Here is a 17032-nt window from a genome sequence, read left to right on the forward strand (position 1 = left end):
TTTTTTAAAAAGTTGTCTTTAAAAATTGCAAAGCAGATCCTAGAAAATGGATATATGTATTTACTTTCCTCTCCATCACTACTGATTACCCAAGGCACTGGACTCTGCAAACACAAGATTTTTCGTATTTATTTATCTCATTCCCATTCTAAAGCATTATGGTCATGTACTCTCCTGTGGTTTGGAGACACTGCACTCAGAGATGTATAAAAGATTGCATATTACTTGTAAATCATGTTCACATTCTGTGTCAAGTGAATTCCAATCTATGATTGTAACACTCACAAATCTTCTGCTCTGACACCCAGGAAGGAGCTGGCAGAGAGGAGCCACATTAACCCTGGATGCTGAGCTAGCTGTGATGCCACAAGGTGCAGGACACTGCCACCCACCTTTTGCTTGTTTCAGATGCATTTACATGAAACTTTCTAACATTCCTTGGGGCTGTTTCAACATTTAAAACCTTTAAATTTTTGTCAAAGTTTCTTGGTTTTCAGGAAGTGTGAAGAGGAATGAGCATAGATGCTTATTATTTTTTATGTTAACTTCCAGTTGCTTGAGAAAAAAAAAACCCAACTTGACTTCAAACCATAAATAGGAAGAAGAAACAGAAAAGTCAATCCCACTGACATAAAGCCTGAGATTCCCCACATCCCCAGCTCTCAGGGAGTGCACACAGGCACCAATCACCCCACAGTATAGCACTATGAGTTACACACCCTTCTCAAGCCATTTAAACCCACACAGTGATATTAAACCATCCAAGTTAGATATTGAATGCTCCTAATAAATACTGGGGGGAGGGGGGGAGAGAGGGGGAGCCCTAAAGACAGTCAATATCCTCTCACCATGATGGTTTAAAAGTGTGCATAGCAGAAATAATGGCAGAAGAATTAAGTTCCCTGAATGGTTCTTAGGAGATTTGCTTTCCAAATACTATTATTACTCCTCCTCCTACTACTAATAATAATTCACATAATTTTTAACCCCTACAACTAATAGTAATTCATGTAATTTTTAACCCCTTCCATTTCAGCCCCTTCCCAAGCCAGGGAAGCTGAAGACATTCTCCATTTGGCTTGCCTACTGACAAAACCAGTCCTGGCAAAAGGGCTTGCTGGTGTCAGCAGTTTTCCACTAGAATCCCAGGATACTTTGGGTTGGAAGAGTCCTTAAAGCTCATCTCGTCCCAACTCCCTACCACAGGCAGGGACACCTTCCACTGAAGCTGGCTGCTCCAAGCCCCATCCAACCTGGCCTTGAACACTTTCAGATGAAGAAGAATACCATTCTGATCTCATAATCACTAGCAAAGCAACTAGTATTAACCAGTTCACATTTAAAAAGCTTGCCTGATCCTTAGAGTCCTATAAATCTCTCTCTGATAATGTTTACAGGATTTTAAAACAAAATGTACCCAAGCATTTAATGAGATTATTATTATAAAAAATCTACAACAGTGGCTATTGCTTTGGAAATGATTTCTCCTCACTAATGAAATCTCTCTGATCTTTTTCGCAATAGATTAATGAGTGACTAATATAAAAATAATAAACACTAAATTAAACATGGGTCCTTAAATCACTTTCTTTGATGCTTTTAATAATTCATTTCTATGGACAAGCTGAGAACTTACACTTCATTAATATTATTTGTTCTTGGTTTTATACATCACTTTAGCCATTTACACAGAGAGAAATTCAGCCTTAAGCAAATGCCAGAATGCTGTTGCAAACACAGCCTGATGGGGCATTAATTTATCTTTTCTTGTTTTTCTGCTCAAAGAATTTAACATAACATAAGACTCGTGGTGAGTCAAAAAATTTTTTGTCTTGAAAATATGGAAATGAATTTTTTAGATAGTTGTGTAATTATAATATAAGTAAAAAATGGGTGAGTTTTACATCCTGAGAAACTAAAAAGATAACACGACAAGGAATATAAATAGGTACATTCCTCTAAAAATGTAAGTGGATACAATTTGTGTAATCTTCATTATGACAAAATGTGAGACTACATACTTTTAGTAGTAATTTTGCACTTAACCTCTATTTTAGAACCTGCAAATACCTTAAGAAACTATAAGCAATTTCATAAACTTTGATTTGAAGGAGAAAAAACTTGCTTCCAAATATGCAACTTTTTGTAACTTGCTCCTATCACTGCATTACTGCATTATCTAGGATGGCCCAGGGTTTGATCATTTTAATGGCCCTAATTCCATTAAGAGGGAATTAATGGGGTTATTCACACATGAGCTTTTTATTATTTAACAGTGAATCTGCATTAAAAACAACATGAATACATTTTCTACATACAGACTGCTTTAATGAGAAAAGCAATCCCAGTGACTTGCACTTTAACCGTTGGCTGTTTGCTTTGGGTTTTAAATATTGTGCATGGAAAAGGGACATTTTCATGAATATACATGAAATCAAGACAGGCAGGCACAGCTCTTGTAAGGGCCATGAGATGAACATGAAGGTGATTTCCCAGGTGGATGGGGAGTATGAGCAATCAAGGCTGTAGTCTGGAGCTCTGTGCTTGTCCCTGGGTGGGATGTTTTGAGAGAGCAAGGCCGTGCCATCCCACCTGATATCAACAGAAATTAAGAACTCTGTGTTTGCACAATTGATTATGTAAAGCCTGTTTTTGAACTAATGATCCAATGCCAGTGTGAGTTAAAGTGTACAGATTAAAATGAAATGAGTAATGAAAGACACTAATGAGCTTAGGCTATAGCTACCTGCATTACAACACTTGGTAATTCACCAAATTCTTATCTACCTCTACACCATATTCATTTTCTTATGATAATATTCTCTTTCACCGTGCTTCTGAAGGAGCAACTTATATTTATAAATTTGATCCATTTACACATGTTTCTCTGGAGATAATATCAAGTCATGTGAAACAATATCCTATAAATATTATCTGCATTTGACTCCATGAGGAATTTATTTTATTTTCAAATTGAGGAATGCTTTCATAATCACATACTTGAGAAAACATATCGCTTTTTCCTAAGAGGCAAAAGTATATTATTTTGAATGATGACACATTTTAACCACTTCACTTTTGTAGTCAGAAATCAATTTATAGCTATAACAATTTTATCAGTTTCAGCCACATTATGGTTATTTTCTGCCTGAGAAAAGTTGATGTGACTTTATAAAAGTGGAACTGCAAAGGGATTTCTAATGGATAAATAATATGGATAGGAAATTTATGGAGAAATAATATTTTTATGCTAAAAGCAATCTTAAATGCTTGCAAGAGAAACCATTTAATTACATGTACCATTAGGATGGCTCTTTTGCAATAGCTATGTGACAACTCATTAACAGAGCTCCCACAGACAGGACATGAGAAATTATTACTAGATGCTTATGGAAGCTTCTGATTAAGAGAGCAATGAAAAATTATAAATATTTTGTTGCCAGTCAAGATATCACATAAAAGTGATTTAACTAATGCAGTTAAACAACTAGACTTCATAGTAATCTTCAATATTTCAGTTCTGTGCAAATTTAGGATTATCTAGGTTTGTGTTGACTGTCTTTGTCCCTCCCAGTATTACTCTGGAACACAGGTTACCTTCTCAGATCACATTTGTCATGAATCTGGAGAGAATAAAGTAACAAAGGACACTTCAGCAATGCCTTTCCTCTGCTGCTCTCACACCTAGTTGGCAGGATTCTGTTTTTTTCAGAATTGAGCTTCTAATTTCATCGGATTTCTTGAATTAGTATTTAGAAGAGAAAGAGTTTAATTGAAATATAATACCAGGATTTTTCCAAGCGTGTGACTATCCTGTAGGGTCTCAATGTGATTAGCAATGTGCCAAGAGCAGTGAGGATTTTCTTGAAGTTAAAAAGGTACAATTAATCTCCTGTTGCACTTCCAATTAGCCAAATTGCCAACCTTATTGTGAAAAGCAGAAATGCAATTGAGTTTCTGCTTGAGGCGTACTAAAGGAAAACTGAAGTAATTTAATTAACTGCCTTCAAGTACATTAAGAATCATGCTGCCTTTACTTTCTGCTGTCAATGCTTTTAAATAGATTATTGTTTAATGTGAGTTTCTGTACCCATTTAAGGCTGAAGGTTTGAACTGTCTGCTGCCACCCCCTGACCTGAGCTGTTAGGTATCTAAGAAAAGACCAAGATGAACAGAGGGATGGAGCGCCTCTGCTGTAAGGAAAGGCTGAGAGAATTTGGATTCTTCAGCATGGAAAACAAGGATTAAGAGTGACCTAATGTGTCCTTCTAGTATCTGAAGGGAGCCTGCAAGAAAGTTTGAGAGGGGCTTTTAAACAAGGGTATGTAGTGACAGGACAATGAGGAATGGATTTAAAAAGAGTGGGATTAGATTAGATATTAGGAAAAAAATCCTCCTGGTGAGGGTGGTAATGCACTGACACATGCTTCCTATAAAAGCTGTAGATGCCCCATTCCTGGAAGTGTTCAAGGACAGGTTGGATGAAGTTTTTTGCAACCTGGTCTAGAGGAAGGTGTCCCTGCCCACGGCAGGGGGATTGGAACGAGATGAGTTTTAAAGCCCCTTCCAACCCAAACCATTCTGTGGTTCCATAAATAAAAGGCTGCATTTAGCAGCTGAAGGACTATCCCTGCTGCCATCAAGTGCTTCAGACATGCAGGTGCCTATCCTCAGTAGCCAGAGAGTAGACATGCCTGAGCTTCATCCACCGTGGAAGAGGGAAAATAAAAAATGGCAATCTTCAAATTGTGCCTCCTCAAGCAATCAAACCAGAATACAGATGGCAGTGTATATACAGAACATTAAAAAACTACACAGTGTAATTAAAGATGAAAAAGTTCTGGAAGTGTTCATTAGACTAGCAAAAATAATGTTCACTACTAGCAGGTGTTACATGACAAGGTGATAGAGGTCATGAACTGGTATGTGACATATTGAGGCATAAATCTTGTTTTTTTTCCTTCTAAAATGTCAGAGTGCTTTTCTGATATAGTTTCTCAGTGATATACTAATTGAAACAGACCAAAAAGTGATTTTCTTCCTGATGTATTATACTCCATGGGAGTGTTGAATCATTCAGGAAGCAGCTCATGTGCAAGGACATAACTCTGCCTCTTAACACAGAATCACCAATGAGATTATAAAATTATATAAAGTTATGAGATTATAAACAAACCAGAAATCCACTTGGGCCTAAATTATTAGTGCTAAATTATGTGAGGAACGGGCATTTCAGTCTGAAAACGTATTCAACATTCTGTTTAAAATAGTAGGAGTTGCAAATGTACCCTCAGATCCAAGTGTCATTAGTCCTTCAATAATATGTTTCTACTCAGATTCTTGGACTGTCATTTTGTGTCCAGCTCACCCATGAACTTTAATTCTTGAAGATTAATGTCATCATAACCACAACTTCATAAATGTAAGCTAAATACCTGGAATTTTCATTATTTTTTGGCCAAAAAATCCTACGACTGCTCTTGAGCCTTCAGAGGCTCTGTTGCATTTCCATGCCAAGCTCAAAGCAGTGACAAGAAATACAAAAAAATTTAAAAGGATAATACTTGCTGTGATGAAAAGAAGATGTTGAGGTGGTTTTAATTACTGAGTTTGTGCACACAGTAATTACCTATATATGGTGCACATGATTTTCCTGCTAAGGAGGAGTCAACAAATAAAGTAACTGAGATGCTATGTGTATTTCTGTCACGTGTGCTGTAATTTTCACATTTTACTGCAGAAGAATAAACCAAAGATTTTTCCCATTTCAACAATCCGGGATACACAACAAATTAGGGAGCTATAGTGTTGACTGTAACAACTCTGAACTGAGTTATCAAATTAACAGGAACTGAACGAAAATATAAATCAACTCTTGCTGTAGTGTAATTAAAATAAAACCTGATTTACCAAATACTCGAATGCAAAGAGAAATTAAATACAGCCCATATTTTTTGTACAATACTTTCCACTCTCTCCATAATGAAATGTTATTAAATAAATCAGTAAATTTATACCATCATTCAGGTATTGTCTTTACGACCAACTGTGTCCCACAGATCAGACCAGCACTGATTCGTCTTCCTTCCTGCAAGGACATTGCCACACCCTGCTGAATAATCCCATTTTTTAAACTGCTTGTCAGAAATAACAGCCAAGGAATGACAAAGGAAAATTGACTCTAAGGCAAGTGAAACAGGAGAATCAGAGATAAAAATGGATTATTTGGTTTAAAGAGAGGAGAGATTGATAGCCAACCATAAATGTTTTGTTTCATGTTCTTGATGAACGTGTTTCGTTGTACTGGGTAAGAAACCCCTGAGGACTGAATGGTCTCTAGAGCTGTTTTTCCCTGAGTTTCAAGGTCTCTGGACCACAGGTTGCAACAAGGAAAGAAGTGTAATTTCATATAACATATTCCAAGTACTCCTGCTCGCCCCTGTATATACGCTGCTTTGCTTTTGTTTCTTAGACATATTCACATACAATCTAAATATTACACCAGCTTCCACTTTCCATAATAATAAGATAAAAGTTGCACCCTTGTAACTACCATCTGTTAAATGAGGTCATACTCAACGTCTTGATCAGACATGACAGGAGTGGCTCAGGACGTACGTTGATGTCCTCCAGGTCGAGGAAGTTGAGGATGATGCCGTTGCGTTTCCAAATGATGGGAGGCCGCAGTGCCCCATGGATGCTGCAGGTCAGGACGGCGCTAAGGCCAACGGTGATGGTGGTCACAGTGACCCTCTGGTCCTCTGGCAGGCTCAGCTGAACCACCTCTGCAAAAGGCAAATTAACAGGGATAACATCAGATACGATACAGGGAAGCTGCTCCTCTTACAAATTACATCTGTCTCAATCAAACTCCCTGCACCCCTTTCCTGATGTGCCTTTGCTGTGGCATGAGGGCACTAAGATGGTCAGCAGGCCAGGCTGGCTGCAGTAGTTTATACAAAGCAGTCAGCAATAGGAGGACAAGCAAAGGCTCTCTGGCTTGAGATTATCTGGGCTTGTTTCTCTAGAATACTCCTCCCAAAGTCTTTTGAAAAGGTACAAGAATGAGTCATGTTTGTTCCCTGAAGAAGAATAATTAAGGTCAGACTGCTACCACTGAAATATAGATAAACCTAGTTTCAAATTACCCAAACACTGGAAGTCACCAAGCATGAAAACTTGTTTACTAAACACAGTCACATATGGCACCTCAGATGCAGATGTCCTAAAAAATAAAAGCTTTCTAATATTTTATTTAAATAAAACCCCCAGTTACTTTGACTTACACGTGCCACACAAGAAACTCCTGCGGCGGCAGCAGACCTTACTGAAAACCTCACCACCAGCTCTGAAACCACACTATGTCACATTGTTTTTTTCTGGCCAATGACACCAGATGTGGCTCCATCTTTTGTCCTGTGTGGTGACACAGAAAGGACAGACCTGATACCAGAACTACCCTGGGTACAGATTGCTGTTATGGAGCATTTTGGCAGCAGTGAGGCAGTGCCTGGGAAGTCAGGCCACATTGTCCAAACTCCTGTAGCCACAGCTTTTTAATTTACATGATGGCTTTTGCTTCTTCTCAGTCCCAAGCTCTGCAATTATTAAACTATATTGCATGAAAATGATGAAAACTCATCTTTCAAGGCAATGGCCCATTGAGAGGAATAAGGAGTGTTCACAGCTGGTGTTACTTTGCTTTAGCCAACTCCAAAACCTGGGCTGGGGAATGAAACAAGCTTTCTCAGCACCAATACTTTTCCTTCCTCATGTCCACTAGCAACAATGGCAGTAAAACAGAGATGAAAGAGACTGATGCTGCCTCACTCAAGGCCACGTACTTTGGGAAAAACCACTTCAAGCAGTGGTGGCACTGTAAAATGACACAGAGGGTCAGGTTACCCTGACCCATCAACTGATAAAATTACTCTTCATCCTGTACACTTAGCTCACAACTCTGTCATTACATCCCCCACGGATCTGAATGTCACTTGCATGGGAAAAAAAATGAAAAAAAACCAGGCAACATTTGCAAGCACTATTTTCTACCTTTTCACATATCTTCTGATTAAAAAATTGCTTTAACATCTCGTGAGTGGCCAATGTCTTAAATCTGTCACTAAAATATTCAGCCTATTTCAGCAGCCTTGGGCAGCCTGGACAGACTCAGTGCTCTGGTACAGCAATTGATTGTGAAGAATTAGTGGAAAACTTGCTTGTGAAAACATACTCCAGCAGCTAGGTGCCCCTCTTCTGCTTCTTACACCTAAGTGAGAAGCTAATGTGTCAAAAAGTGTATTCAGCACTATGGATCTGAGGCTGACTTTGGGCTGCAGGGTCCATACAGCATTGGTGTGTCTGCCAGCAGTGAGCATTTCTCCCACTTAAAATTCCCAGTGGTATTTCAGGAAGAATACAAACTGTTTTCAATAAAAGGTAACTATAGTTTTTATAGATGATTGATCAAAATTATGAATATTTGACTAATGTGATGCTACTCTTTGTGTTATGGTGGCTCCCAGAGGTATTACATGAGAAGACTGACACAGTCTGACCATCAAACCTTAAAAATCAAAAGGGGAGATGAAAGAATATTGGGAAGAAGAACATTACCCATTTAAGATCACTGAGCGGGTTACCAACTAAGATGGGAAGTCATAACACATGACTAAATTGCACTGCCTTCAGGTACCCCATGGAAGAAATCAGGGATGTAGCAACTCAGGGGCAATGGGAATAGAGATGTCCGAGGGAACCATTGAATGGTTTGGGTTAGAAGGGACATTAATGACCATCTTTGCAACCTCTGCCATGAGCAGGGACAACTTTCACTCGAGCAAGCTGCTCCAAGCCCCATCCAACCTGGCCTTGGACACTTCCAGGGATGGGGAGTCCATCCCACCATCCTCATCAAGCTGCCTGAAGCATGTAAACAGCATATAGGGCCAATAATGTAGTTATTTTCCATATAATAAAGAGCTTCTTTTAATGAATAAAATATTTGGAGTGCACTTGACAAGACAAAGAACTGATAATTACAATGATTTGTAGCATGCAGTAGGGCTAATGAGGACATCTCTCCTTGAGAAGAAATTAAATAGAGGGCCATTCATTTACAAGAGAATTGTTTTTCCATCTTACTGCTGTTTTCCTTAATTCACTCTGCTTTTTTTCATGGTGCCTTGAGCTCCCTGGATCATGCTGGGTTTCCATAAACTCCTTCAGCAATGTTTTTTCAGTGCTCTCTTGCACTGGAATTTAATGCTTCCTGCCCATCTTTATGAAAAATTGCTAAAGAGGCTTTAGCTTTTCCTTTTTAGAGGCACAGTAATGAAAAATACATTAACTTTTAATTAAAAAGGCACCTTGCACAGCTGCCATTCTTGAATGAACCATACAAGGCCAAGAGATGAGTTTTTTATGTTAAAGCATGTAATTAGCACAGATCACTTTAACAATACACACTCCTTTTTAGAGTATTTCTATGGAGTATATTTGACAGCATCTTATTACGAGTACATCTGAGGGACTGTTATTAACATCTAAAACTCCTTCTACTAATACAGAATTATTTTGTGAGGTTTCAGTTATTGCTTTTTTGTTTTCAATAGAAAAGAAAACCTTATACAAGCAAGTGTATTGGAGAGGAAACAGGATTCTCTAAGATGTTGTGAGGGATGAGCTTTTAAAAACTCTTTTTAAAGACTCAATATTGTATTAAGTTACATAACTTAGACACTGCTGCTATTGTTTATATGTAAAAATTATTCAAATCACCATAATGATTTTGTGTAGAGTTTTTAGATTAAGTATTGAACACTGTTCATTTTATTTTTAAAAACCTTTAGGAGATAAAAGGTTTTTTACCATGGGTATAAAACTGAACAGATCAAATAGGCAATATTCAAAGGGTGCTCATTTGCAGAAGAACACAAGCTGTTTGGGCCTAATATCAAGTAGTGTTATGTTCATTTGGAAATCCTGCAGGATGATGCATGCAAACCATTTTTCTACATTCCATAGGTTCAATCCTTGCTGACCATAGTTATCAAGTTGTGTCAAACCTGATAGTCTACTCTGGGATTTTAGCTGAAGTAGCTCCTCAGCTTATTCCAGCTGGAAATAAGTTCCTGCCAACTATTCTGCCATCAGAGAGATGCTATCATCAGAAAATGGGATGTTATCATTCTTCACTCAATTTTTAATGGTTCCAGACAGGGGTAAAGCCTTTGTAATGATCCCCTTTAAAAAGGAATTGATGCAAGCATGTGTCTGTGTATCAGAGGACCAGGACTAATCCCTAATCATGTAGATGAAAGCACACCAAATGTGGAACAAAATCAGGGTCAATGAAAGGCAACCAGGACACCAGAAACTCTCCACTGTTGATGGCAGCAGCTCAGTGCCTGAACACTGTTTGATTCAGGAATTAGGGCAGTGCCACCTTCAGACCCATCTGTCTTATTCAGAAGGGAAAGGGATCCCTCCCTGCGTGCTGGGGGTTAGTGCCAAGGGGTTATTCAGAGGAGGGACCACTCTTGTCCATCCTCTCCCACTTTTCCTGCCTGGTATGATATTCAGCCTGAAGCACTGAGCACCTTCGGTGACTCAGTTGTCACCATCTTGTTTTTACATTAAATTTCTTGCAATACCAGGTCCCACGGTGACATGTGACAATGTGAAGCCTTAGTAATTCCTTTCCTTGTAAAAAAGAGTGAAGATATTGCTGAACATTTTCCTCTGTTCATCCTCCTCTCCAGTGTTATTTAAGGTGCTAAGTTGGAGTTACACTGAACCTTCACAAGCTGTGCATACTAATGCAGCAGGTACTACCTGTTGTGCTGGTTATCATGGAAATCTTTTTCTCTGCTGTCATTTTCAGCCCACCAAAAGTAATCATAAATTCACAATGAAAAATAATTGAGGCCATTACAGGGAGCAACCTGAAATGAACATCTATGGAAAAATATGTTGGGCACCTGCCTTTGCTTGTGCTGCACTACCTACAGAAACAGGTTTCACACTTTAAATAGTGCTTAATATCATTAATGAGATCCGTTTCCTTAAATCTAAAGGAAATACACATTTTAATGCCTTGTTGCCAGCTTTAATTGCCGCTACAGTTGTGCATGGATATCTTGCCTTGCTGAAACAGAGTATTGTAGAATTTCAGAATGGTTTGGTTTGGAAGATCATCTCACTCCAATCTCTTGCTGTGGTCAGGGACACCTTCCACTAGAGCAGGTTGCTCAATGCCCCATCCAACCTGGTCTGGAACATTTCCAGGGATGGGACATCCACATCTTCTCTGAGAATCCTATGTTAGGGCCTCACCACCATCACAGGAAGAATTTCCCCATAATATTTAATTTACTCTTGTTCTATCGCTTAGATCCTGCTTATGAGACAAGGCAATACTTTCAAAATCCTGTAACTCATCTTCAGAAGGGAGACAATTAACCAAAACATAACTTTGTTTGATGTTCAACAGGAGAATGACTTTCAAAGAAGGTCTCCAGCACTGATTCTTGCCCTCAAATTAATGCAGAAAGTTTGTGAACTGAAGCATGGGTAACACAGTCCTAAATACATTGTGTTTCTCCAGCAGTGGTTCAAGTCAAGGGTGATTTAATGGGATGGAAACTTTAGTGTCTACTTAATTCTCCAAGTCCTGCAGCTGTGTTTATGCACTGCATTAGTAAAATTGTTTATTGCCTTGTGGCCATGAAGGTCAGTAGTGATTTTAACATTTGTTTCAACAGATAAAGGAGTTCTCTAGCTGAACACATTCTCAGGTGAGGAGTTAACTGAATCAAGAAAATAAAAACAATTAATAGAACATAGTTAAAAACAGTATATACCTTTTATAATTACTCTTTTCTCCAATAATTTTGATGAGATGTATTTGACTTTTCATAGAGTTTGGAGAAATTTTAGACCCTCTTAAAACGGAGCGAACTGCAGCTAATTGATTTTAAAATGACTTGTGTTATATGTGAGATGCATTTCTAAATGTGCAACTGAAGGTAAAGTTTGGCCAGCTAAGGAGGGACTCCAGTGATACTGCTGGGGACACACTAGGATGGGATGTCATCTTGTTAGTCACAGCAGGGAGAGGCTAAAAGCCTCTAAAGTAAAGGGTGAATCCATAAAACATTGTATAATATGCTTATAAATTACTTATGTTAGGATTTGATTTAGTTTCTACCCTACTCTATAGACCAAATTAATGAACTAATAACAACCTCAGAACACAAATTACCCTGAGTTTTCATGCCTTTGCAAACCTCTCCCACTGGCTGTTTCTAGGACTACGTCTAGAAGAAACACTGACATGCCATTCCATTTTGCTGGTTATTAAGGTTCAGCAAGCTGGTCTTACCCAGACACATTTGACATCTTCTCACCTGCCCAGAGTCAGGTGAAAGGATTATCCATCACCCAGTGAAAAAAACTCCATTTTCTGAATGCCAACTTAGAATTAGAGGAAAGCCAGTCACGCTACTAGAATTGTTTATGTTATTATTTAACAACCTTAGAGTCCTTAATGAACATGATTAAAGTTGTTCACAACTAATGAACCCAGAGAATTCCTACAGCTCCCACATCAGTTCAGTGCAGGTGACTGGGATGAGATTTCTCTCTTTATAACCTGTGAAAAACACTACCAGGAACTGACTCTGCCTCTGGCCACCCTTGGTGTGACCCACTACTGCCCAGCTGCCACTGTGGGACATCTCAGGAGCTTGGTGTCCCTCAAAAAGACATACCTCTAAGGATTGCAAGCTTAATTAATGTGAACAGGAAAATGATTTATAAAGCTGAACAGAAATGTTCCCGTCTCAGCTTTATTTTGTAACTGCAATAATTCAGGTTCTTAATGCAAATTATAAATCCTCAGGACCTTTTGTGAGCTACTTCAGAAAGCATTTTATTGTAAATTCTCTACTAAATTACTAATGCTGTTTTTTAAGTCATAAAAAGGTATAGTTATGTATCTAGCAGAATTTGTACCTGAAGCACTCTTCTGTCATTACTCTTGATGGCCACAGGCTATGACTGCCCAGGGCAGGTCCCAACCCTACATTTGAAGCTAAACCCTGTCTTGTTGTGGAATTCAAAATAAATGTGTGTGCAAATCCCCATGAGACTCAGCTCTGGTGTGGTGGCAAAGACACTGCTTCTCATCCCTATCTAGTCCAAGTCACCGTGACTTAGAACAAATGTAAGAGAAAAACAGCTATTGAAATAATTGAATATTATGATACTTTTTACTTTTCTTCAGCAACTCTGTCCATAATATGCTGTTGATGACATTTCATAGAATGGTTTAGGTTGGAATAGACCTTCAAAGCTCATCTTGTCAACCTCTTCCCACAGGCAGCGGGAACAAACACAAACAAGTTCCACTAGACCAGGCTCCTCAGAGTAGTCAATTATTTTTATAATGAGAATATGCCACCAAAAATAAAACACAACTTGAAAAAAATATTTAATGTCAGAGTTTGGGACAGTTTCTAAGGCATTAGACTTTCAAACAGATGACATTGTCCTTTTTCTATGAAATAGCAGCATGTTGCCCTCTGGAATGAGTGAAGAAATGCCCCAGGGGAAGGATAAGCTTCATTTCCAGAAGTTGGATTTGACAGCATCTGAGGATCAATTCAGATCTCCTGAACCTCAGATTTGGAGGCTGGTGGTCTGAGAGGATGCCTCAGTCCCCTTCTGAGCCCGCTTGGGATCCTGGGTCACCTTGCCTGGCTTGGTGATATGCTTCCAAGGAGTGACCAGAGAGAATCTTCAGATGCGTAATTCTGAGCCACCTGCACTGGAAATGTCACATCTGGAGAGCCAAACTCTGTTCAAACAGCTGCTTAAACAATTATCTAAATTATATATAAATGATACATCCCAAAAATTATACATATTTAAAGAAGTCTTGTTCTCTCATATGAATTTGTATCAAGCATATTCACGTTGCTAATAAATTTGCTTTAAAAAGTTTATATTGACTTTTAACCAAACACAGCTTTTTATGTACTTTATCCTAATGATCAATCTTCCTTTTTTAGAAAAGAAAATAACACACCTTCCATCACAAAATCCCATCACTGTCCTCCTGCTACTAATCAGAGGGAGAACATTAAGTTTGTGCAGGAACGGATAATTAACTCATTCTTGAAAGCACATGAATAAATATAAGTTTTTCAGTGCTTAATTATATAATCTCCTGAGGGTAGTGATAGATTCATTATGTAAATGGGCATAAGTAGTCTATTTTAGAGAAAAGTTTACACAAAAGCGTTTGTTTTTATTTTAAATTCCTGTTTCCCACAGATGAGAGCCATGTTGATATGATTAATTTCTGATAAAATATTCCCATGTTGTACCAAGAGTGTCCTGCTGAGATTGTAGCAGCCATGCATTTCTCCAGCCACTTTATTAATCTGAAAAGTGAAATTGCTAATGGGCTCTCAGAATTCCTTCAGGGAATCATAGAATCACAGAATGGTTTTGGTTGGAAGGGACTTTAAAGTTCATTTTGTTCTACCCTCCTGAGCAGGGACACCTTCCTCCTGACCAGTTGTTTCAAGCCCCATCCAACCTGGCCTTGAACACTTCCAAGGATGGGACAGCCACAGCTTCTCTGGGCAACTTGTTCACACAAGTTTAACATGAGACACAAAAGATTTGTCTCTTTCTTAAAAACAGTCAAAATCACACTACAAAGTCCTCCTCTGCCTCTTTCCCAATAACTGTGGGAGAGTAGAAATAAAATATTTCATTGACCCCACCAAAAAATAAAGAACATGATAAGTTTTTGGAGACAGATTTGAAGTGTTGCAGCTGCTCTCCAAGTTACACATTTTCTATCCTACTGGAACTGTAAGACACAATTAGCAGCAGTTGTTTCATTGCCACAAAAGCAACAGTTATTTCTTTTAAAAGGTTTATTTCAGCATTTTTAGAAGTTAAATAGTTTCTCCAAATCCAGAAATTCCTTAGCTTTGAGACTGAGAACTCTTTAGCACAGGCAGGCTCTGTCAAAGCAACACGACTTTGAATTGCCACCATCTGTATTCAAACTACGGTATTTCAGAGTTCCAGAAAAAAAAAAAGTACAAAACCACTAAACTTATTTTTGTAGCTTTTCTAAGCTACAACAACTGAACTGATTTATACCTGATTTAAGGTAGAAGAATATAGCTTTTGGTGGAGGATGTGGCATGCCAAGTTTCTCCCTGAAGTGAATTTTTATGGATGCTCTATAAACACCTAGGGTTTATCATGGAAATACTCTCAGAACATTAAGTTCAATGTGACTTGTGGGAACCACTAATATGTGTACATAAATTACTTCAAATATAGATACAAGTCAGGCCATGGGACATTTGGGGTTCAAGAAACATTCATATATAATTTAAAACCCCTGAGTCATCAAAAATGGCCTTATCACACTGCTCTAATCTTTTTGTTAATCTTTCTCTGTCCATCTTCCTTTGACTTCCTGGCCAGCATTATGCAATGAATGTGATACATGGAAAAATGGATGAAACAGGAAACAAGGATCCTAGAAAGTAAACTTGCATTTCTTATAAATATCAGATTAAGGGTTTGTAAAATAAAATCCAAAGCATTTAAAATCAAATATACAAATTGCTTTCATATTCCCACATTTACTGCAGTCATAAACAACCAAATCAGAGAGACCACACCTTTGGAGTCGTAAATAAGCATTAGTAATGTTTTCATGGAGTTTTCTTTGTTTTCTATGGATGACTACAAATTTAGCTGTGGTGATTATCTAGATTTTGCAACTTTCCTGACTATAGCTACATTCAGGATGCTTAATAAATGCAAGAACTCTGGTGTCCTGTGCTCATGACAATTCCAAGACAGAACCTGACATACTTAAGGTTGGATGGGGCTTGGAGTAACCTGGTCTAGTGGAAGGTGTCCCTGCCCATGGCAGTGGGGTTGGAACTGGATGATCTTTGAGGACCCTTCCAACCCAAACTATCTGTTTTGCATTTTTTCTCATCCTGATGTGCTGCTGGTCCTGCCCTTGAAGGTGACCAATTTAATGTCTGCTGCAATGATGTAACCAATCTGGAGATGGCACAAACAGCACAAATTTGGCTAGTGGGGATCCTGAAAGGTTACAGCAAGGTTGCTCTACAGGAACACTTATCCAGCTAACATCTTGCATTTTCAAAATACATTAGTTGCTACAAACTTTGGCATCAGCACTTTCACTATGTCCTTCCCTTATTCAGAGCTACCTGACTCAAGTTTAGGAGAAAGGAATGTGCAGAGGAACAGCGAAGAACCAGGTAATTCAATAACATTTCTTTCTGGAGAGGATGGTGCAGGGAAAGCAGAAAGCAAAGTACAGTTCCTAAAGAAAATTCCTGGTTTCCTGCTACCAGCAGGAAACACAGCAGTACTTGCTGTGGGCCGGTTTTGTCCTGCTTAAACCCTCCTCTACAGAAACCCCTGCAGAGAAGATTCTTTAACTGGGTAATTCATCAGAGCTCTAGTGCAATGCTGGGCAGGCAGCTGGGACCTTGGGACAAGATTTGTGATCAAAGTCGACAACAAAAAGTTTGGAAGGGACCAGTAAGGAATGAGTAAGTACAGCCACCAAGGTGGCTTCTTCAGCGGAGTGGAAATCTGGGCAGAGAGCTCCAGAGAGAGTGTCAAGCTGTAGCCATAGCAAGAGAAGCAGATTTCATCTTTGTCTAGACAGTTAAACCTGACTCTGCCTCAGTTTCCCCCATATGAAACCTCTCCAGGACATTCTAGGAATAAGGTGTCTGAGAAGATTTCATGGAACCATGATAATAGGGGTCACACAAATACCCACAAGCATGTTGTATTTCCCATTAAAGCCCCTCTGAGGTTCACAGATAAAATCCACATATAAAACTGAAAATTAATTACACAAAAATACTTTGAAGCTGAGATTTGAAGCCTTTGCTGCAAGAAACAAAAAAAAAAGATAAATACTGCATCCTTGAAAGGAATG

General features: G+C 38.6%; 1 protein-coding gene across 1 annotated transcript in view; it reads right to left on the reverse strand.

Annotated features, from left to right (window-relative positions):
• FSTL4 (follistatin like 4) overlaps positions 1-17032 on the reverse strand; it is a 210344-nt gene that overhangs the window by 31252 nt on the left and 162060 nt on the right. The window contains exon 6 of the mRNA XM_062502164.1: positions 6619-6785. Coding sequence (XP_062358148.1) covers positions 6619-6785 — 167 coding nt within the window. The remainder of the gene's footprint in view (positions 1-6618; positions 6786-17032) is intronic.

Source organism: Cinclus cinclus, chromosome 14 (genome assembly GCF_963662255.1).
Source record: "Cinclus cinclus chromosome 14, bCinCin1.1, whole genome shotgun sequence".
In the NCBI taxonomy this organism is placed as follows: domain Eukaryota; kingdom Metazoa; phylum Chordata; class Aves; order Passeriformes; family Cinclidae; genus Cinclus; species Cinclus cinclus.